At 43.4% G+C, this 22,746-nt stretch overlaps 1 protein-coding gene across 3 annotated transcripts in view; it reads right to left on the bottom strand.

Annotated features, from left to right (window-relative positions):
- PHKB (phosphorylase kinase regulatory subunit beta) overlaps positions 1–22,746 on the bottom strand; it is a 1,437,099-nt gene that overhangs the window by 375,087 nt on the left and 1,039,266 nt on the right. For all 3 annotated transcript variants that reach the window (XM_078669366.1, XM_078669365.1, XM_078669367.1), the window contains one exon: positions 10,259–10,314. In XM_078669366.1, coding sequence (XP_078525492.1) covers positions 10,259–10,314 — 56 coding nt within the window. The remainder of the gene's footprint in view (positions 1–10,258; positions 10,315–22,746) is intronic.

Below are 22,746 nucleotides of genomic sequence, written 5' to 3'. Positions count from 1 at the left end.
TGCCAAACATGGTTTTAAGCACGCCACCATCAGGGCCTGTGTGAAAGCCTCAACGAAAGGTAACAAAAACGCTGAAGTTGAATGGTGAGGCTGCAAGATTTCTGTAAGCAAATTTGCCTTTGTTTTCACAGTGGACATCTGTAGTTCCAACACCTCTATTCCCCTATGACCACTACCACAAAAAAGCAGTTTCCTCAGTGGGCGACCCTAATGGGAGTCCACTTCTATCTGTGAACGCAGCTGAGGTATCAAGCAATCTAATATTTTAAGCTAGCAGTGTAGTGAGGGCGGTAACTGTAGTAAGTGCTTATTTCTTTATGAGTGGTTGTAGAACTTTGTACATGCAATGTGGAATTCATGACTGTGGAATCCTGTGTATGTAATCACTATTTCTGTTGTTCTTTAGAATGTTATAATTCAGTTGGTTGTGCAGTCAGCTACACTTGAGCTGCATGTACCTTTTATTCTTGCATCTTACTAATGCAAATAAACAGGATTATCTACTCTACACGACTATTTCAATTCCTTCAAGATTACTACAATTTTTGGCAACGAGGATGGGATCACATCGATTTTAAAGAAACATTTACTTCGTGTTTTTTTTTATGGACTGGTAGTTTGTGAGTACTTTATCCTATTCTACTCGTTTTAATGATCTACGATATCACTGACTGTTTACTAGAGAATATTTGGCTGACTGCTTTCAAATCGCTACGCTGTACAACATTTCTGAAGCTTTTTACATAATTTCTATGTTTTCCTCTTTTTGTGTTTCAGGAGATGGCAACCATGCTACTCGTGATTCTCATCTGATTGGTTCTCAGGATCCTTTACCTAGAGAGGAATCTTCTGTTGGTGAAAGTATGGAGGAATCTGGTAGTGTGTGTGTTAACAAATCCACCAGGGTTGGAAGACGTGTAGTCACTCCTAAGAAATTTCAGGATTTTATCCGTTCCTGATTTTTGTTGCTTTTTATTTCCTTTTTATCATTTATCTTTCTTTTTACATTGGTTAAAAAAAGGGGATGTGTAGTAAGTGCTTATTTCTTTATGAGTGGTTGTAGAACTTTGTACATGCAATGTGGAATTCATGACTGTGGAATCCTGTGTATGTAATCACTATTACGGTTGTTCTTTAGAATGTTATAATTCAGTTGGTTGTGCAGTCAGCTACACTTGAGCTGCATGTACCTTTTATTCCTGCATCTTACTTATGCAAATAAACAGGATTATCTACTCTACACGACTATTTCAATTCCTTCAAGATTACTACAGTAACACATTGTCGGCCTCCTCCTTATCACCATCATCTGGAACATTCTGAAGTCCCCATATTACATCAGAGTCTGATCTGAACTAAGCCTGAAGGTCACCAAAAATACAGGTGCTTTGGCAAAGGCACTGCAGGAAAATCCTCCCAGATAATAAGCAGTGGTTTAATGACCTCATAATAAGACAAAGGCTGAGATGGAGCTGAGCTCAACTCTTAAGCGGAGGTCAATGCTGAACCGGATGGCACCCACATGGCCTTCTGCAAAGTAGTGGAGCTCTAGCTCAGCAGGGTGAGCCCAGGTAAAGGCCTAACCGGGCAAGTCAGTGCCAGAGAAGGCCCTGTCAACGGAAGTCAAACTGGGGGCCCAGGTAGAAACATGGGGCCTGAAGGCCTCCAGGGGTACACAGAATAGCCTGAAGGAGCTGCAAAATTGATTCCTTGAATGCTTCTAGCTAATGGGGATTCGGAGATGGCTCTGGAAATTTGGAGCACATTGGTTCCAACTGTGGAATGGGGTCCAAGTTAGACAACTGTTGTGGAGTGGTGGCTTTTGAGACTCAACTGTGCTATCTCTCCCAAGAGTAGGAGCGACAAGGAGCAAGCTTCCATCTGGACTGCTAGTGTTTGTGTCACCATTTGTCCTTCAGCTTCATCTTTGACTTACTGAGGATGGAGACTTGGAACAACACCAGTAGTTCAAACGGGAACAAGCCTACAATCTGGCCAGCCTCGATTTTTGTGCTTGGCAATTTTCACATTCCCCTCTCGCTCAATGGTTGCCTCCAGAAGCATCAGGAAGCATGACATAAAAGTATGTTCAGATCCGAGACACCAAAGCCAGACTGTAGTATTGGGCTTGTATCTGCAATACTGTTAGTCAGAATGTATAGCCTTCCTACATTCTTGGTTCTATGTTCTCGAGTATTGATTCTGTGTTTGGATTGTTGAAAGGCTTTCAGCTTGAGAGAAGACCAGCTGTTCCTTGTACATATTGGGGTAGATTAAATGAAGGAAGATCTTGCTTCATGTATATTCTTTCTGTGGATTACTACTACACAGATGTCATGCAGGTCTGAAACCAAGATCGGTTTCATGCAGGTGTGGCACAGCTTGGCATCTGTAGTCTTCAGAGGAAACATGCCCCTAACATACTATAACTTTGAAAAAGGTTTGGAAGTTGGTGAAGCACCTGCAATAAACTGATTGGCTTTTTGCATACATGGTTTTGACTGTGTGTTGATGTGAGGAAGTATTATGAAATTCAGGAATATTCTGAGAATTTGTACAACCAGGAAAGCATGCAGTAATGGTCTTCGGGGTTACACTCTCAGGGGAAAAGAAGTGACATGCACTTTGGGGACCCAAAGGCTTAGTGAGTTAGCACTAGACTTGTATGTGTATGAGACACCAGCAAGCAGATTTCCAGAGACTCTTCGGGCATCTGACAATCTCTGCAGTGAAGGCGGGGGTTGGAATTGTACAGTAATCATCTGGAACCTGAATCCAGACAGGTATTACGTGGGTGAATGTGGAGGGTCACTACTGTAGTGTCATGCGTTTATACATGGTTTGCCTAGGTGCACACTATAACATACCCCTGCCCAGAATTTGTATATGGTTTAGGACCTAGAAGCACGTAGGCAAATACTGCTTACTTTCATTACATTTATACTGATCCTTGTATGACAATGTGCTTCATAAGCTTAAGATAGAACATAGTATGCTTATGGCTCAAATAGTCATATTATGCTTAGTGTTTTATATTAGGCCTAACAGTTTAGTATATGGGCAATCATTGGTAGGAAATTCCCAGGAGGTTCAACTTAAACTACATTACAAATTACAGGTTCACTTTCCCAGGACAGCCCTTTGAAACAGTTCAAATACTGTGTCATCTCTTGCAGACAGAGGGGTGCTTTTAAGCATCCAGGAAGTCTGTTTTTCCACGCCAAAAATATAAGCAGAAATGTACTGCACCCCTCTCGATGGCAGACTTTTAGCACTAGTGTTCATTAGCAAAGGCTCAGCAGGAAGGGGACTCATGCAGAAGAAAGTTTCGTATTTTTACATTACATATTTCTGTTCATTTTCACTTGACACACTTCTTTTTATGTATGCTAGCATAACTTTGCATTTATTCTGCACTAGCTTTGCTTTGTACAAAGCCTTAACAAATACTAGTTCATATTTAAGAGTGGCCTCCTCACTCCAGGTCATTACGAACACTGTCTGCAGCCCTGAACAATTCACCCATAAATGACTGATTTCTAGTGCCAGTCTCATTAGTTTAATGAACGTAAATCAAGACTACCCAGAATGCACTAGACTATCAAAAAATAACCCAAGACTGGAAACAGTGCTCATAACAATCTGGAGGGAGATTGCCACACTATCCAGATGTCTTGTGTGTGCTCACTCTGGGGAAAGGGTTAGGGGGAATCCAGGAAATTTCCTGCAGAATCTGACAAGGAATGTCCACTCCTAACGTGGGTCTACTTCTGGTAAGTTTGAGAGAGGTTCACAGGACACCACCCGTCTCTTTTCCCTGCTCCCGATGATATGATGATATCTCTGAACTACCAGGGGCTAAGAGAAATCTACCACGTGCACACAACTGTAAGGCTACCACCCTGACTGAGTAAGAGAGATCACAGGCCGGTCTCAGAGCCATGTCCAGAGGGCAAGCCATGCCCTTGACGGTCAAGTGGAAGAGACCGTTTCTTCCCAGGCAGGTAACCAATGCCTTTCAGGCTTCTCTGTAGACACTAAATAACACACGTTAGGCCCCTATCCGAGGGCGAAAGGCCTCTAGGATTCACTAGGAAAGGTGTAAGTGCCTTAGACCAGGGAGAGGTGACAGGAACATCAGACTGTACTGCCCTATAAACAGTGATTAAGGTCTAATAGGGCCAGATGTAAATGTGAGAACATAAGTTCACCTGAATTTATGTGACCTGTTCAAGTGATATGGCTATCTGGATTGCCGCTGAGCCTCTCTTTCTAAATATACTTGGAAAATATTTTCTATTTAATTGCCTTAGTGGGCATGGCCTGTAATTAGCTCCTGTTCCACAATCACCACTTTTAATTTGTCAATAAAGAACATAGTAGAGAGGAATTGTTAATAAGTAAGGGCTACACTGCTGTAATACTTAATCCTCACATAATAAATGATGATGTGCCATATTAAATCAGGTTAGCTAAAAAACAAGTGAGACAGTTCTGTCGCCAAGCCCGGATCAGATGATAGTCATATATGCGAAATAGGTCATACTATGACCTCGATCGATTCCACAAGTCGATTTTTATTGGAGAGCAATCGAGGATTGGTGCAAATTGGAGACCTATACCCAAGGGGTGAAATTATGACTTTTGAGGGCATGGAAAAAACAGAGTCCTACAATATGCATGATTAGGGAAAGAAGACTAGAGTATGTGGACACATTTTCTGGAGGAACCTAAAATTACCACTATATATTGTACGCTGATTGACACTAAATGCACTCATAAGCTAATCATGCAATTATGCAAAGCCGGAAGGGATTCCTTACCAACTCCTCAAGTAAAAGCGAAGTACGAGCGGGACAGGGACCATGAAGAGGGACTGTCGGAAACAGCCTAGAACCAGCCTAGAACCTCGCGTACGAGCTGTCAGCAGACGTGTTTAGCAACATCAGGTTCAGATGGACTCAATTCAACATAGGAGGTCCACGACACCACTGATACTCAACAAAAATGGAAATTAATAGACAAGGAAGATGTCCCAAATGCGAGCAAGAGAAAGCTAACTTTTATCACAGTGTTTGGGTGCATGTGTATGCATTCTGTAAAAGAATGAAATATGTCACAGACTAGATACATCAGTAGGAGTTAAAATTCAAAACACACTTAAGTCTGGTCTTTTGTGGTTTACTCCACTGAAAATTAAGAATAAAATGATAAAGAAAGCAGTAAAATAAGCCACGGTGTTAACATGACCTCGAATTGATAGTAAATGGAAGGCCGCAGAAGCCCCCGCATGACAGATTGGTTGAGAGACTTTACTAAGTAGTCGACAGTGGAGGAACTAACAGAGGTCCGAAGGGACGAAATGGTGATTCAGGACTTGGGACACTTGGAAAACATTTTTGAGAAATGTGTTAATTCCAGAAAATGATAGACCTCCTATATCATCAAATGGATGATTAAAGGGAAAGTCAAGTAATTAGAAAACTTGGAAAGAGCAGAGTTTGTGAGCAGAACATTAAATAAAACCAAGATGTATGTCGGAGTATTCAAATATATATGTTATAGGTCTGACACATTGCGAGACAGCGGTTATCGGTAGACTACTGGACGAATGGAAAATAATATAACATGCTTTGTGGAATGTTAGGAGTTTTGCTCAGTTCATTAAAAAAAGCCAAATTCATAAAAAATGAAAATGCAGGTAAATCCCCCAAAGCGAAATGACACCATATAGGGATATACCGTAGTCACGGGCGATTTACCTCATGACTGCTGAACAATAAACATTCTTTTTTTAAAAAAAACACATTATAGCACTTAGCCGAACACGAGACCGTCCTTATTCACTGCAGTATTTAAAGGTCCTGGACCCTTCGAGCCAGACAGGAGCAGAAATATAATGACCAATAATTCATTATAGAAGTGGGCTTGGACATATGTCAGTGCAAACTGCCACAGAACACCTCAGCACTATTTACTGAGGTCGTGAGTCCTCATTGTCATCTTTAACTCCAGGATCAAACGCCATCAAGTGGGGAGATGCAAAGAAACAGGCGCTAAACCAGGAATCTACAGTAGTCTCGTCAACAGATGTGTTTCCTACTGCAGTAGGATGTCAAGCGTATGCCAGTTAAGGTAGGCAGCGGCAGCTCCCCTTCCATTTTGTTCCCTCGTCCAGCAGTTCTAAACCCTTAGACTTCTGCAGACCCCTACTAAATTACTAATGGAAACCAGGGACTTCCACATAAGCAACTATGATGCGGCTTGAGTCTCCACGCAGTACATAAAAATACAGAAACGAGTATTTATCAAGCAGGCAAATTATGAAATATGTTATTTCATTCTCAAGCAAAATTATATACAAAAATCGGAATTTTAATTTTAATGGAAAGGTTTTCAAAATGTTACTTTATTGCTAACAGACAAAATAATGCTATGGACTCTAGAGTACCACTGTGTCTTTCTGCCCCAAATGCATGCTGTCATTTTGTTACTGCATACCAGTATTGAGACCACCAATCAGCAGTGGCTCCTCCGCAATGGTGGAGGAGCATCGCCCCACCTCCAGCAAATGAAACAAAAAACAATGTTATAGCATTGTTTTATTTTTCATTTTCCAGTTCTGAGCCAGTACTCTAGGGAGGGGCGGGGCAGCGCGGAGGTATGGGAGGGGTAGGAGGAGTGCTATGTGCCCTTCCTAAGTGCGTATATGTTTTAGACAGGCCATCTCAGGCCGGTCAAACACATATGTGCACTTTGTTTCTCCAGCCCGGGTTGGAGAAACCCACAGACTCCCTGGTCTAAGCGGAGAGTCTTTCCAGCCCGATCAGGCCACTCTCCACGCTCCTCTCCGAGCCACATGGAGATTGGATGGGAGTCTATCCCAGGGGTTGCTAGGGCCAGGAAGAGGACAGGTTGTGCGACGGGGTGTGTGAAGCGGCCGGCAGCTTCAGATAAGTTATTTTTGTTAATATATTATTGTGAGAAGTTGGCCTGGTATATGATGCTCACTAGTTCTAGTGATCACCTTGTACCATGCCAAGCAACCCTTATGATGATTGGTTGTAAGTCAACCTTATAGACCAGCTATCCTAGTAGCGTGGACAAAGCAGTCTTAGGCTAAACTCTGTAAAGGCATGTGAAGCAAGCTGTTTTACCATACACAATCCCCTTGAATACCGAATGAAAGGACACCACACAGATATATATTGAAAATATATATAGATTTATTTCTACAAATATCCCCTATACTCTTTATGAGCACAGAAGCAAATGCGTTAAAACAAAACACAGTTTAAATACACAAAAGTTGCACAATATGGATGAGCCCTAGGGGCCACTTAAACCATATACTAAAATAGTGGTATAAGAACCACCAATGGGAAAGGAAGGAGGCCTAGGGCCTGGGGAATCGCTGGAGCTATTCGGGACTAGCAGTGATGAAGTCGGGAAAGGCCCGCGGGACTCGGGTGCAGTGCTTAAAGTGCACGCATGCGCCAATGTTAAGTCAATGGTGCGTAAAAGTTACAAAGTTAGTGTTTAAGGAACCTTCCGATGGACCTACAAGGATAAAACTTTAGACACAGGCACTAGAGGTGTATACCAGTGTGGGAACACCGGCGTTGCTGAGTTACCTCACCCACAGGAAGCGGGTGCACAGGTGCGAAGTAGTGTCGGGTTTCGTCACGCAGGTCGATGGTGCTTGGAGCTGAAGATGCTGCAGGCGGGTCGTCGAGGAGAGTCCCGGTGGATCCAAGGGTGGATCTGAAGAGGTGAAGACCTGAAAGCAGTGGGGACAATGTTCAAAGTCACTAGCCAGTGACTACCGTGGAACCAGGCAATGTCGGGTGCAAACAGGTGAAGAAGTGAAGATTGTCTCTGCAGCCACGTGGACACGAAGAGGTCGAGGACGTCCAGGCGTTGGTCACAAGCTGTCCCACGAAGGCTCTAGCTGTTGGCGGTGTCGGCTTCTTAATCGGAGCAAACAGGCCTTGGCTAATGCAAGCCACGCAGGAATCGATGCAAGCTTCTCACTCGGACCAGCAAGGTCAGAGCGGGTGCTCCTTTTCAGGGGAGCAAGGGCCAGTCTGGAGCAATTAGACCAGCGGTGTAAGTCGTAGTTTTCGTCGCCAAGATGGCCGCTAGGCACATGGCAAGTGGCCGGGATGGCGCGTCGAGTGGCAAAGTGCAAAAGGGCCCCACGCAGATCGTGGAGATGTTGGGGGGCTGATCTTCGGTGCAAATGCTGCTCGGTGGTGGGGCTTCTCAAACCCCAAAGCACAGCGTCGAGGGTGCCTCGGGTGCTGCGCAGTCAGCTTTTCAGGGGTCTTTCGAGATGGCCGGTCCCACGTCTCTCGGTGCCTCCACGGGTCTCTTCTTTGCAGGGACTGTGGATCGGGCTCTGAGATGTCTGGGAGTCTGGGTCTCGTCGGGCTCTGGGCTCGGGCTCCGGCAGGAGGCGGCGGCAAAGCAGACGTCGAGTTGCTGGTTGGTGCCTGTATTCACAGGGTGGTCACTCCTTGGCCACAAGGGAGATTCTCTTCAGTGTTCTCTGCAGCAGAATGTCGAAGTCCAGTTTTCTTCTTAGTTTCAAGTCGAGTTCAGGATGATCTGAACTCCTGGGACACAGCTCCTACTCTTATTCCAAATCTAGGGGCCGGATTACCTGCTAGGTCCTTCCTCTGGGTGGGACCAGGAAGGAGGGTGGTTACACCCCCTTTCCTTTGTCCAGCTTCGCGCCAAGACTGGGGCTGGAGAGCCCCAGCACCGGTTTGAACTGGCATATGCACAGGGACACCTTGTGTGCCCCAGGCATGTCTGATTCTATTCAGCCCTGTCCTACCCAATACACAAAATCCTGTCTGGGGTGGTGCTAGCACCTCCCAAGGCAGGAAACCCTTTGTCCAAGCCTCCCTCGCTGGAAGGACTCCCAGCAGCAGGAGGTCAGACTTGTGTCTGTGGTGGCAGCATCCATTTTGTGATGCTGAGGCTCATGTTTAACTTTACCCGGGTTGCAGGTTATGTACACGTCGTGTCCCTCTAGAAGGGTGGAATGCTACCCCCGTCGCCAGAACTGGCGCGGGGATAGTATTCCAATTCGTATGACACCTTACTCAACATGTTTTGATAAAGCCAAACCAAAGATAGCATTTAACCGCGAGGTTCATAATGCACTTAAGAGTATATGGTATGGCAGTATCATGGAACAGCTAAAGGACTTGGTTCCGAAAGCTGCAGACAGGCTCAGCTCATGCCAGAGCACCATCTCACATATTTCCAAGCACTCTGCCTCCAGGATTGATGAGGCCTTCCATAGGAGTGACTGATAGGAACATATGTGTCCATTTTAGGTTAGATATAGGCATACTATACCTAAGTAAGGGGTGATTACACCGACTTACCCCAGCTGAGTGATCAGCCAGTTGTGTCAAATATGGAGGCCAGGCCAGGGGTGGCACAATACGTGCTGCAGCCCCTGGTAGGCGTTGGAAGCACCTATGCCCAGGGTACCTGGGGCACACTGTTACAGGGGCCAATAAGGTGAACCAGTTCCAATTTCGTAATGCACCTAATGTGCATTGGCATTAATTTAGAGAGAGAACAGCAGGCTGTGGGTCTGATTAGCAGGCCCACAGCCACATTAAGTCATAAACCAGTGAAGCAAAAAGCAAAAATTTGGGGTGACCATAGGATAGCAGACCCTACTCTCCTACAATTATTACTAACACCCCCACGCTACCCCTCCTGTATACGACTCCACCCACCACCCTTTGTTTGTGGCGGCCGCCACTGCCACCAATGGGCCACCCTAGACTAGGTTTGCTGTGCCACCACTGCTCTCACGAACCTAGCTACGGATAACAGCAACATTTTTAACCTCCCAGTTAAAATTCCTTCACATTTCCAGAGCGTTTTAAAATGTTCAATTTTGCTTATTTATAAACGACTGCTAATACATATGTAATTTTCTAAACAGTCACACGCCCATTGAATAGGAGTCATGGACCCCCAGGCTAAGAACTGCTGCCCTATTCTATTTCCATGCCACGTCCAAAAAGACCACTGCAGCAGACCAGCTACATATCTGTATTTTGCAGTTCTCCCACCTTCCCTTTACCAAGGAAGAAAAAATAATGAGCATTTCACTTGTTTTAACTCCAAATAAAAGATGTGAAGGAAATATGCCTTGAGCTGAAAGTCTATCACAAAAAACCTTCACCCTGAAACCACATCCCCTGAAAGACAAAAAATGACTTGCCGTTGGCTTTCTGCTATCAGGGCCACATGAACCATCACATCATTTTCCAAAGGTCCCTGGAAGAAGAGAGAATTGAAATAATGAGACATTTTATGTAGTTAAGATGATCGAGAGATTCCACAAGGACAACAATCTTAGGTTTCCTTTTACTTGATATTGAATGTGCATGTTTTGAAATACCAATAAAAAAATGCTATAGAAAAAAAAGAATCTTAGGTTTCCAATTGTCCCATTTGCATAAAAGAGCAGTGTCTTAGTGCCTATAGATACGGGGCTGAATGGTCCTTACTTACAATCAAAAATTGCCTTATTGCTTTAAATTCAGATTGGAAGTAAATCCCTTCAATAAAAATGTGAACAGAGAAGAATGATAGAATAAACATAACAAAGATTTATATGCTGGCTTCTATCCAGAACAGCAGTTCGTAACCTTTTGAATTCTGTAGGCTGCGCTGTTTCATTAGGGGTAGCCAGAGACCGCGGGCTCAGTAATTTTTAGGACTTGAACCTAAAAACAATATTCAGAAACAAGTGTACATCAAACAAATACACAGATTATGAAATATTTTATTTATTGAAAAAACAAAAAATAGAAAAGACTACATTTTATGGCAAATTCTTTCACATTTACAGAGGTTTTTAAAATGCGAAATGTACCCAAATAAATTTATATAAACTTTATTTATGGTCTAAACAGCTGAAGACCCCTAAAGTAAGTGTTGCCGACTCCTGGTTAAGGACCGTTGAAGGATGTGTGCGTTTTCCTCCTTGTTGTTATGCGATCATGTTCCATTGTCACAATAGAACCATGATGTGCCCACAGTGATGATCTCTTCTCTGCAGGGCTGTGACATGACAGAGGATACTGAAGGTGTGAGGAAGAGATGGGCCAACTACACCATCCCACGATAGTAGATCTGGTGGTGTCCCATCGCTCTTTGCCCAGATGGAACCCACTCAGCATTGTTGTAAGACTGCTGCCAGGCTTGATGCTACATCTGTCAGCTACCGCTAGACTAGTAGTCAATCGTTTATTGTTTTAAGTTAATAAAAACCATCACAATATTACCATACACATGACATGTCATAAACATATACAATCTTAGCTGATTGTAACTAATTGCTAGTTGTCCTATAAAATTACAATTTTCACCACTATTCATAAAGTACATGTTAAGATTAGGTCTTTGGTACTAGGTTCTAAAAATGCAGCCGACCTAAGCAATCTAGGTACATGAGATAAATAAAGATGTATATTCATTGCTTCTAGTGGTGTAGAAAGTGCTGAACATGAAAACATCAGCTCTTGAACCACTGAGTATTTAAAGCGCCATAGTAGATAAATACATATAAATACATACAGAATCCTTGGTTCTTGTAGTGTAGGGAGTGTTCGACTAGTGACGAACACCAGGCCATAGAGTCTTTAAACAACGTCATGACATGAGCAACTGGGCTTCCTCAACCACAAGCCAATCCACTTGAACGCCAAGGCAGCACAAGGGAATGCTTTGGAACTAAAAGCCATACATCTCAGATATAGCCCAGGCACTACCCTGTCTATGATTAATTAGAGTGATGCATTACTGGGAACTGATTATGTTAAGTGTCACACTGGGTGTTTAGAGGCGCAGAAAAAGATCCTGTGTCTTATTGGAATTAATAGGCGTTCATTGATCTGTCACTTTCAATAATAATAAACGAAGGAAAATAACACATTTAATTACTCGTTTCTAAAACGCTGCTTTTTCATTCCATATGTGAAACATTATCATGTCACATCCAGATGCAGATTTGCTTTTACAACAGCTATCACCGCGTCAGTTTCATAATATACAAAGTCGTATATTTATGCAACAGAAGCCATGGAGGGAAATCAATTAACAACTCGGATACTGATAATTCACGGATTCCTTCACATTAAAAGTTGTGACAAACTTGAGTCAGATGCTAGGACAACCGTAACAAAACACCCCACCAGTCTGTAACTATGGATCTTGAAACATTATGATATATGCAGGTTTCCGATGTTGTAATCTACCGCTTGAAATACACCAATATTAAAATAGGAACAGTGGGAGACCCCCTGTGTGTGAGGGAGTGTGGGCGATGGGTTCCTTTTATCACATCCTTTGGGAGTTCCCACTGATACGCTGATATTGGGGAGAAGTAACCGCTATCATGTCACATGTACTTTCAGTAGAGGTCCCAATTGAGGCGAAAGGGCTACTGCTTATGATACAAGGTGAGGAAGACTGGTCCAGACATGCCCGGATATGGCTGACACTAGCGGCGGGCGTTGCCAAAAGAAATGTTGCACGGAAATGGGGGTCGCGGCTCCCACCATCGGTGGCTGATTGGAGAAAGGACTTGGATTGGTGTCAAAGGGCGGAGGAAGTGGTGTACCGCAGTAGGGGATGCATCAAAAAAATGGGAAAAAGTATGGAACCCATGGCAGACATTTCGGAGACTAAACTTTGGTAGAGGGCATTCCCACAATGTGGGCTAATTTTCGCAGTTAAGATAATGAAGTGTAAATGATGAGCACACCTTCTGTTTACAATTAAAACAATGTATGATTCCTAAATGATCCATCTGTTTTGCTTTTTAGTGATGAGAATTGACCTTCTGATTATATTATGTTGTGATTATCTCTGCAACCGTTATCTACTGTTTCCTCTGATGTTAAGTGATGAGCATGTTCAATAAAAAGAATGTTTTAAAAAATGGAATACACCAATTTAGCAGCAAGCTGGTAATGTGACTGTCATGTTGCACTCCAAAGTATGCACACACGCCACACTATTCAAAGCACCCAGACTTAGATCCATAACCAGAAGTCACTAACTTGTTCTAACCCTTTACCATACTGTGTGTGCAGGCTTCGCTAGTTTCAAACTTCTATAAAGAGCAATAAAAGTGCTTCGGAAAGGACATGAGCAACTGCACAGAAACTCAGAAATGCCATATGGATGCTCTACTAATAAAGCATTAGCAAATCAATAGGTCTCGGTTATTAAGTGTGAGCTACTGACTTTGCCAATTCTTGTTTACAATACCTAAGACAAGATCCAAATTGGCCACCCCTGCATGACGGCACATGGACAGTCATTTTGGAATGGGTTTTTCAATTAAAGTCATTCTAAAATTCCCACGAAACATGCACATGCTTCATTAATTATGCGTGCAGAATGACACATGTTCATGGATCCAAACGCCCCAGCCGCCATCTTAACATCTTTAATTTACTTTTCCAACTTGACGGATGCCCATTTTAGAACGGTAAACTAAAAAGATAAAATAAAGTGTGCTGCAGTGCGAAAACTAGAAAGCAAGCATCTCGGTAGCACTTTCCAACTGCCGGAACCACTAGGGGGAAAAAAACCATAAATGGGTATCAGGAAGCGGGGTCAAGTAGGAGTTCTGCAGGACCACTGGGGAGAAACAGAGGGAAAGCGAGTGGACAGACTGCAGTGTCCATCTCTCAGGCACTCAGAGCAAAAATAAATAAATAATAAAGGAGCCAGGGGGTGATGAGTGGTGAAGGGGGCAATGGAAGAGCAAAGGTGAGTGTGGAGGAGATGGGCCAACCGGTGGAAACAATTGGACAGGACACACTCCCATTGAATGCTGAAACAGAAATAGTGCGGGAAAATACAAGAATCGCGAGGAAAGCCAACAAACACTTGGCAGAGGCCTCAGACAGACAAAAAACACAGTGCTAACCCAAGGGCCATTCTAAATATATGTATGATGGTGGAAACAATAAGTAGTCAACAGGCAGCTAAAGGTGTCTGTAACAAAGATCTGAACATGACATCAACCTAACACCAGTATCAAAGCAAAGGTCTTTTGTGTAATTAGAAAAACCCAGTTAGTGGGCATGGAAATTTAAATCATGGGAATGTTCCTTGGAAGAGCTACCTTAGTTGATTTTCTTTGATGGAATAAGCATGCATCAAGCAAGGTTAAGTGTTATTTATATTTTGTTAGCCCTATTGGCTTTAGCCCCACTGTGGCTCCTACCCTAACCATGTGTCACAGTGGCTCAATGTTCTTATCCCACACTTACTACTTCCACCCGCCCATGTACAGAGAGTACCATGAGATATCCGAATGCAATGCCTGCGGAGACCATAAGGAAGAGTTGCAACCTAGTTACAGATGGCCCCTATGTTTTCAAGGGATGCAGATGGACCCATTCCAAGTCATAGCGAAAGAGGCAGAAGCTTCAAGAGCATCTTCTCATCTCTCGTGTGAATCGGTCTTCCACTGTACATGTGTACTCCACACATCATGTCTGAGTACAGCCGAGACAAGCAAAGGTGCGATGGGGTTTATAGCAGGAGACAAGGTATTGGGCAATCCATCTGGAAAGGATAGGTTTTGCTAAACAAAGGAGTTGTCCTCCTAAACAACAAAAGGATCTCTTGGCCCAAGCTTGTGCAAAGTTCTATTCCCAGATGAGATTTGAAGACCGGCAGGAGACACGGGAGAAACAACCACATGCTCACACTCGCGCCTAGGCCAACACAACTATTCTAACTTGCTGCTCTTCACCAGTTCCTTCTCTGTTCTCTCTCCTCTGCAGTTTCATGTGGTGAAATATACTGACACCTGGCCTCTGACTGGTCGGTCCTGACATCTGACTACTCAACCTTGTGCTCCTTTGCATCTAGCACTGCCATTCCTACATAATGGTAGTGATCTGACTTTTGCGGATGACTTCTTTAACCTGAAACCTAAACTGCACCACTGCTGGCTCGGTAGCAGGAATAATCAGAGGCTCAGTGGTTTTGAAGAAAGCTTCCTTCAATCTGCCTGACTCTCTCCATCTTTACAGTAAGCAGATGAAAGTGCAGAGGAGATTCAGGACGACAGGTGCATTGGTACGTCGACTAAGCAGTCTCTCTATTTTAATTCTTGTTTTTTTCTTGCTATGGTGTACTTCAGTACCTTGCAGAAGGCCAGGAGCAGCCAAAAAAATAGATTTTTTTTTTAGGTTTTTCGTATGTTTAACCTACACTAGGTACGCTGTAGTGTCACAATTTAAAGTCTGTAAAGCACGTGAGGATCATATTGAATGTGGCTATTTATTTCCTTTTATCTTTCCTGCGGTTTGGGGCAATACTTATGGCAGGCCATATTGCACCCATACTCAACCCACGTGGCAACATCTTGGATGGAGTCTATAGTGGAACAATTGAGAATAAAGCCAGGGTCAAGCATAAATCTATGATGGTGAAGCTGCAGATTAAAGAAAAATCAAAAACTGCAATCCAGTCACAGTCATGAACTTTAAGGCTTTGGCGAGTTCCCATCTCCTAAAGCCCGATGTTGCCGGGTATAACTCTACGCCCGGTCAGCTGAACGTGACTAAAGTTTAAAGAAGCTAGCCCCAAAGAAAAGCAAAGATGACATCTATATAGTATCAACCCAGTCCATGATACCAAATCGCTCAATCATCATACATCCAGAGACTTCTCTTTCTCCAAAAGACATGAAGTCTCTCACACTGCTTCTGGTGCAGAGGAGATAAAAAAAAACGCTCAGCCGACACTTTACAGTGCTGGTTCTTGCAGGAGTAGTGATACCTGCCTGCCTCAAATCTTTGAACCCCCAGCAAGAGTTCCTCCTTTTATGACGTATTGTGCCTCCAGGTTTCGATTTTTTTTAAAATCTCTCCATTCAACTTAGTTATATGTTGGAAGGGTTCCCGCCCTCCATTTACGGTTGCTGTTAAAATTCTTCAACCCTCATGGAACTTGCTTTTTAGGTCAAGCCTAGCGGCAGCGCGCATGCACTACTCACTCTGCAAAGCAAGCAGTAGTCGAGTCTGCAGTGGAAGCCTCGCCTTCTCTCTGCCCATATTTTTGATTGGCTGGTGTCACTGTCCTTTGTAAATGCTGGCTTCTGATTGAAAATGAGGCTTGTTAGTCCCTTCTTGTTACCGCCCTGTCGCCATTTGTTACCTCCCATGAGGACTTGATCTTTTACTTAAAGAGTTACACGGTCTCCTTCATAAGTCGGTAAGCAATATTTTTATTTATTTATTTGCAGCTCGGTCCGCTTTTACTTTAGCGGCCGCTCTTGTTTATTTAATTTATTTGCTGTCCAGGCCGAATCACTAATCTAACAAGCATTTGCAATGCAATAGGTCTCACATTTACGAGAGTTTCAGCTATTGACATTGCAAATATTTGTTTTAGTTTTTAAAACATAAATAAAAGGCTTTGTCATTTACAATGCCAATAGCTTAAACTCACGTAAATGCCAGACCTATTGCATTGCAAATGCTTGTTTGCTTGGGGTTTTCATCAGGACTAGAGGCTCAGAGACTGGTGTTTATAATCTGGAAGAAGGGGCTGTCAAATCATCATTGTTTGAAGGCTGTGGTTGCATGCGATTGTGTTACACCATTGTGTTGTCTACCTGTCGTTTTTCTGTTTTTACCACCATAGTTATCTGTGGTGCTTCCTTGTTCTGCGTTTATAAATTTAAAAAGTATTCATTGTGAGTGTCAGAACTATATAATAACCGCGGTAGAGGACTGAGAACCGGATGCCCATGTGATGCAAACAACGTTCACCCACTAGAGAGCATCTTCTAAGAACAAGGGCAACGAACCTTGGAAAAAACATCAGAAACAGAGAAAAGCTTCAGTGGTCAATTCAGCCAAAAATAAACTTCATGTTGTAAAATAAAATGATTAAAATGTTCTCTACTTACTCGGAGCACAAAGCATAACATCATAAAATCTCGGTAAAAAAAAAAAAAATCACTTGAATGTTAACAGCCACACCTGCACTTCGTGGGCTGTGCAATCAAAGCGTAGCACACCACGTGAAATGGTAATTTAATCAGAACTAGCAATCATTTTCTGTAATTTTAGTAATCAGCAACTCAAAGGTGCACACACACAACCGCCTTATGTGCGAAAAGAAATACTGGTTGCATAGCGCGGCATTTTAATGTCGTGAGGGGCAAGTCTTTTTATTAACAGCATGTAATACCAGAAAAAAGGAACGTTCCTTGTTTAAATGAGCAGTCGCTTTATTGACTACCGAGGCAAAAAAAGGACTTACCTGCTAGTCACCAGCCGCCGCCTCTCCTCCGTCCTCGCTGTTTTCCTGGCTCCGGGAAGCACACAGGATCGCACACTCCTCCAGTCAATCACAACGATGCCGTCACCAGCATTTCAGCAGCGCCGAGATTGGTATGAGCGCCGACGGTTCGGCACTCAGACAGGGACTGGGAGCCTTTGCATGTTCTCCAACCAGGATGTGCAATACAGCCAGGTGGAGAACATGCTAAGTGCGCATGACAGTTGGACCGGCCCAAGAAGGCCGGCCAAACCGTCATGTGCACTTATGGTGCACCAACCACCGCTACCTCTGACGCGAGCCTAACCTGGCTCCATTATACTAAAAATAACGTTCTGTTACTATCATTTTATTTTTCCTTTGCACTGCTGATAGAGCAGTGGGGTGACGCTCCTCCGCGTTATTAGAGGATCCTCCTCTGTATCTGTACTTCTAAATTCACACTGGTTGATGCGGCGATATCATCTGACTTTGATTACACATTTGTAATAATATTGGGCTAGGTTATATCAATGAAAACATGTAGCGCCTGGCCAAATCAAAATGGGGGTAACTAAGGAATTCCCCAAACTGAGGAAAACAATTCTAATACTCAGGTCTCTATGGCCTTCTAGAACATGGAGGGGGCGTCTGGTCATCAGCTGGATAGGTTTCCAGTTTACGAACCACATAACTTTGGCACGCTGAACTCATAACCCTTGTTCGTCCCAATATCGTCTTGGTATCCCAGCTTCCACCTGATTACCTATCTAATGTCCATGGTTCAAACCCAAATATATAAAACACCTCCTCTTCTTTATCTGAAGTACCCTGCAAGTTACTGGGCAACTGCCTTAAAAGGACAAACAGAATAAGCATTGGCAAAACTAATAGGTTTCTCCTATGCGTGATCTATTGTCTTTAGTAATGTTTTTAAACTTGTTGCACAGCAATGTGAGCTGCTGTGCATCATAGCTAAAGTGAAGGGGAAAAAAGCACTGACGTGTCCAGCGCTGGCCATCATGGTGCTTTTTCTTCTGAGACTTTCTTCTGAGACGGGGGGAGAAAAATGACGCGAGGGACAGCAACAATCAATGACGAAACGGGAGGGGGTAGGTGAGACAGGGAAGGTGCATAGAGGACCTGGAAACACATGCACTACTAAGGAATAATAGATTAAAAATAAAAAAAAGTACCTCTACAAGTGGCGGCCAGTGGAAGGGCACTTACCGCAGAGAAAGGAAACTGTACGTAGTCCAAGCTCCATGGACAACCAGAAGAACCGAAGAGAATGGGGAATCAGCAGCTGGCCCTGATCAACAAGAAGCTAAGAAATGAGCGCGAGATGGAAGCCAACCAATGGTAAGTAACAGTAGGTATGGAGCAGGCGCTATGTCAGTTTTAATAAGATTTCTTTTTGTGTGCGAGAAATATTGCAACAACAGCTCATGTGCTGTCTAGGAAAAACCTAAAAGAGCTTGTTCATCACCACATGAGCATGTATTACTTCCGAATGACATTGGTTTCACTCAAACTGACCTATTTCGTATGAAAATATCCTTATTTGCTGCACTTGAGAAATAATGCTTCGCAGTTTTACCAGTTCACTGACAAAACCCCGGAGTCTTCGCCCAATACCACTAGTGCAGCCACACAATTTCACCAATTCTGCAGAAATGAGGTAGTTCTGTTCCTAGAAGCCAAGCTTAAGCTCACTTCTTTCGAGTTATGTCTGTCTCTCAAAATAGACTAACCATGCTTTTTCTACTTCATGTGCAAAAATCAACTGGCATTCCCCATTAGAGTCCTTGGAACGTCACTAATTCACCCCAACATCCATGGGTCCCAGAATGTCCATGTCCCCTTATCCTATTGGGAATGGTACACGCCCATATGTCATTGGTTAAATGTTCAAGGTTATCGATTATTTGATCTACTACCTCTGGAGGCCTGTCCCACTGTTGCTATTTAACACCCATGTCACTAATTCACTACCCACCAGTGTTTCCATTATGTAAACGGTTTCCACCCTTTGTCACATGCTCTTTGTTGATGGTTAGCCTCTAAATGTTACTGGTACACCAACAAGATTTCAAAATGTAACCACAAATGCCATTGCTTCTACTCCCCACTGCCTCTAAACCCAATTACCAAAATCATTGGCTCACCATAGTGCTCATCAGTCGCCCTCACTTCCCACTAAACACCCTTAGATGAACTGGCATTTTCTTGGTTCCCTCCAGACTTACATGCACCCGGCCTCTCTTATTTCTCACCAATGCGCCACCTGCCACTGTTCTTTTCTATTTCAGCTTTAGCACCAAAGATGACAACAAATGTCTCTGGTTGATCATTCACAGGCTTCAGTTCACACACCATGTCCATTGTGTTCATCTGGAGATGTCCAGTAAAAGTCATATTGTGTCTGGTTCATGTCACATTTACTGATCATCTATCGTGTTTCAACTTCACTTCTCTGATCCTTTGCAAACTCTATTATGTGTTTTTACTGCCTTATCTCTTGTGTACGTTTTGAGCTCAATATACCCTTGTGCCCAAAGATGACACTGCTAATGCTCTGGTGAACCTCTAACATTCTTTGTTCCCAAAAAATGTGCTGGCTCACCCCAATGTCCTCTTAACACATGACTTGAATACCACTGGTTCAGCCCACCAATACTCTCCCTCTTCTCAACAAAAAATTTGTGTGGTTCATCCCTACTCCCACACTACACCTGGTTCACAAAAATGCCCATGTTCATCTTTTGTCCACCGTAAAACCCCCTTCTCCCAGTCATCCTGTATGTTCCTGGTTCACCAGCTAGTGTTCTGAGTGCAGCTGTTAATACCTGCCTAGGCGATTAGCAAGTGGAACAGCTTTGGAAGTAGTGGGGTTCAAATTATTTTCCGTTTTCCAGATGAACGATTGCAGCTCTGATTTATAAACACCCATGGTCCGGACTGCTGAAAATGATTTAATGTTTAATGGGGTATTGAGATCTCACAAAAATAAAAAGTTTTGAGGAGCAGAAAGCATACAACTAGGTAAACCTTTGGCTTTTGTAATACAACCTTCACACTGCATGGGGATTACCCCCTACATTGTAATACTTTTCAATTAAATTTGGCAAAACCCCATTACAGTCAGGCAAATAGGTTTTAAAAGTGAATGATGATGATAAGGAATTTATAAAGCACGACAAATTCCCTGGGGTGTCTAGGCGCTGCCTTCAATATGTACAGATCAGGACTAAGACGTGAGAATTATGCCATAAACAGCCAGGTTTTAAGGCCCTTTCCAAATTTGAATAGGCTGGGCTCTTTTTTCTTTTTTTAGAGTGCTTGGCAAAGAGTTCCATAGGCAGGCAGTTGTGGCCGTGAACTTTTTACCACCCCACCTAGCCCTGCTGACTCTAGGAACATTACGTTTCCATATTTGGCAGATCTAAGGGATCTCACAGGAGTATATGGCTTTAAAATCTTCGCCAACTGAATTTGCCCCAAGTTACTAAGAGATTTAAAGACGATGCAGAGTGATTTAAATTGGATCTTCTTGGCTACCGGTAGCCAGTGAAGACAGGCTAAGGCTGTGGAAACAGAGTCAGATTTAGAAATACCTAGCAGTACTCTTGCTGCTGCATTCTGAGCAGTTGGAAGTTTTTTAATACTACGTTTAGGAGCACTGGAAAAAAGGGCATTACAATAGACCAGTCTTGAGGATATCAGCACCGATACCACCTTTTCCTCAAGTTCATAGGTATTGCCAGAAAGATTTTCCTCAGCATTTTCAAAATAACAAAGCAGGCCGAAGTGACCGAGTTGATTTGTGCTTCAAAGGATAGCTGGGTGTTAAAAATATTTGAACTGGACTAGGTAAAGAACCAAGTTGGACCGGCCACCAGCTATCCGTCCAGAATGAAGGATTTTTTTCGAGCACCAAAACCTCGGTCTTGGATGAATTAAACTTCAGACAATTGTCGTGAAAACTGATTGCTGTCTGAGCGGAAGGACTGCTTACCGAGACGACAATTTGAGTGTCGTCCGCGTTTGTCACAAGGGTAAATCCACAGCTTTTTACTAGTCTGGCAAGGGGGGTTATGTAAAGGTTAAAGAGCATTGGGCTCAGGGAGTAACCCTTGGGAACTCCGCATCGCAGCATAAAAGAGGGTGAAACAATTTTCCCAGAACCACTTCTTGAGACCGCTCAGACAGAAAAGATTCCAGTAGGGACAGAGCACCTGGTCCCAATGGAAGCTAACCGGACCCGCAGCAGCCCATCATTAACAGTTATCAAAGGCCGCTGACAGGTCCAGGAGGATCAGAGCTGCTCTCCCCCCACTGTCTGAGATCTGCCTGAGCTCCGCGGTGGCAGTGATAAGAGTCAACTCTGTGCTATGGTAAGCCCCAAATCCGAATTGGGAGGAGTCCAGAATAGCCTTATCGTAGATGAATGAGGAAAGTTCAAAATTTATAGCCTTCTCGATCACTTTAGCAGGGAACAGGAGCGTTGATAAAGGCCTATAGTTGAGAGTCTCCTTAGCATCCAAATCGGGTTTCTTCAAAAATGGAAGTCTGGAGGCTTTCTTCCGTTCCATTGGGAAATACCCTGTTGTGATCATAGTATTAAAAATCACCGTTAATGGGATAGCTATAATTTCAGGAGAAATGTGCAAAATTTTCGGGGGACATGGATCTGAAGGGTGGACGGATTTAATTACACCAATAAGTTTAGAGGTTTGTTCAGCGGTCATAGAGGTAAAAGAGGAGAGGATCAGGGTAGCTAATTAGGTGGATCTTGTATCTTATCATAAGATATAGATAGAACCTTATTAAGTTGGCACTGTGTCTGAGCCAGGCAGTTATCCTGAAGCACAAACATGTCAAAAACAAACTTGACCTTGCGCTAAAAAGATTCTGCTAACAAGTTGCAGAATTCCTGACTGATGCTGATATCAGGTGCAGTTGGCAATTTTGTTTTACCGTGGTGAACAAGGCTTAAGAGCATCTGTTGGCCGCTGTAATTTTCGCAGAGAAATAGGCAGCCTTTTCCCTGAGAATGAGTTTCTGATAAGTTTGAAGAGACGATTTATATTCCATTTGAGTGCTTGCATTATCTTCAAGTCTCCATTTCCTCTCCAGTTTAAAACATAATCGTTTCTGGGCTTTCAATGTGTCAATAAACCATGGTTCTGAAGGTGTGCTCCTAGAGCGTTGACACTGTTTGTGGGGGGTTAGTTGTGACAAAGCCAAATCCAGCCAGGTATGGTATTGGGCTGTGGCTTGATCAGAGTCAGTAGACAAATGAGGTACAGTTTCTAATAGAGGAGGATTTAAACAACTAGCCTCTACTTTATTCCAGGGGCGACTGACATACGGTTCCCTAGGACCTTTACACATTTTTTTGAG

The sequence above is a fragment of the Lissotriton helveticus genome, chromosome 12, assembly GCF_964261635.1.
Source record: "Lissotriton helveticus chromosome 12, aLisHel1.1, whole genome shotgun sequence".
Taxonomy (NCBI): Eukaryota; Metazoa; Chordata; class Amphibia; order Caudata; family Salamandridae; genus Lissotriton; species Lissotriton helveticus.
Note: the sequence above shows the minus strand (reverse complement) of the source record. Positions and strands in the feature narration are given on the sequence as shown.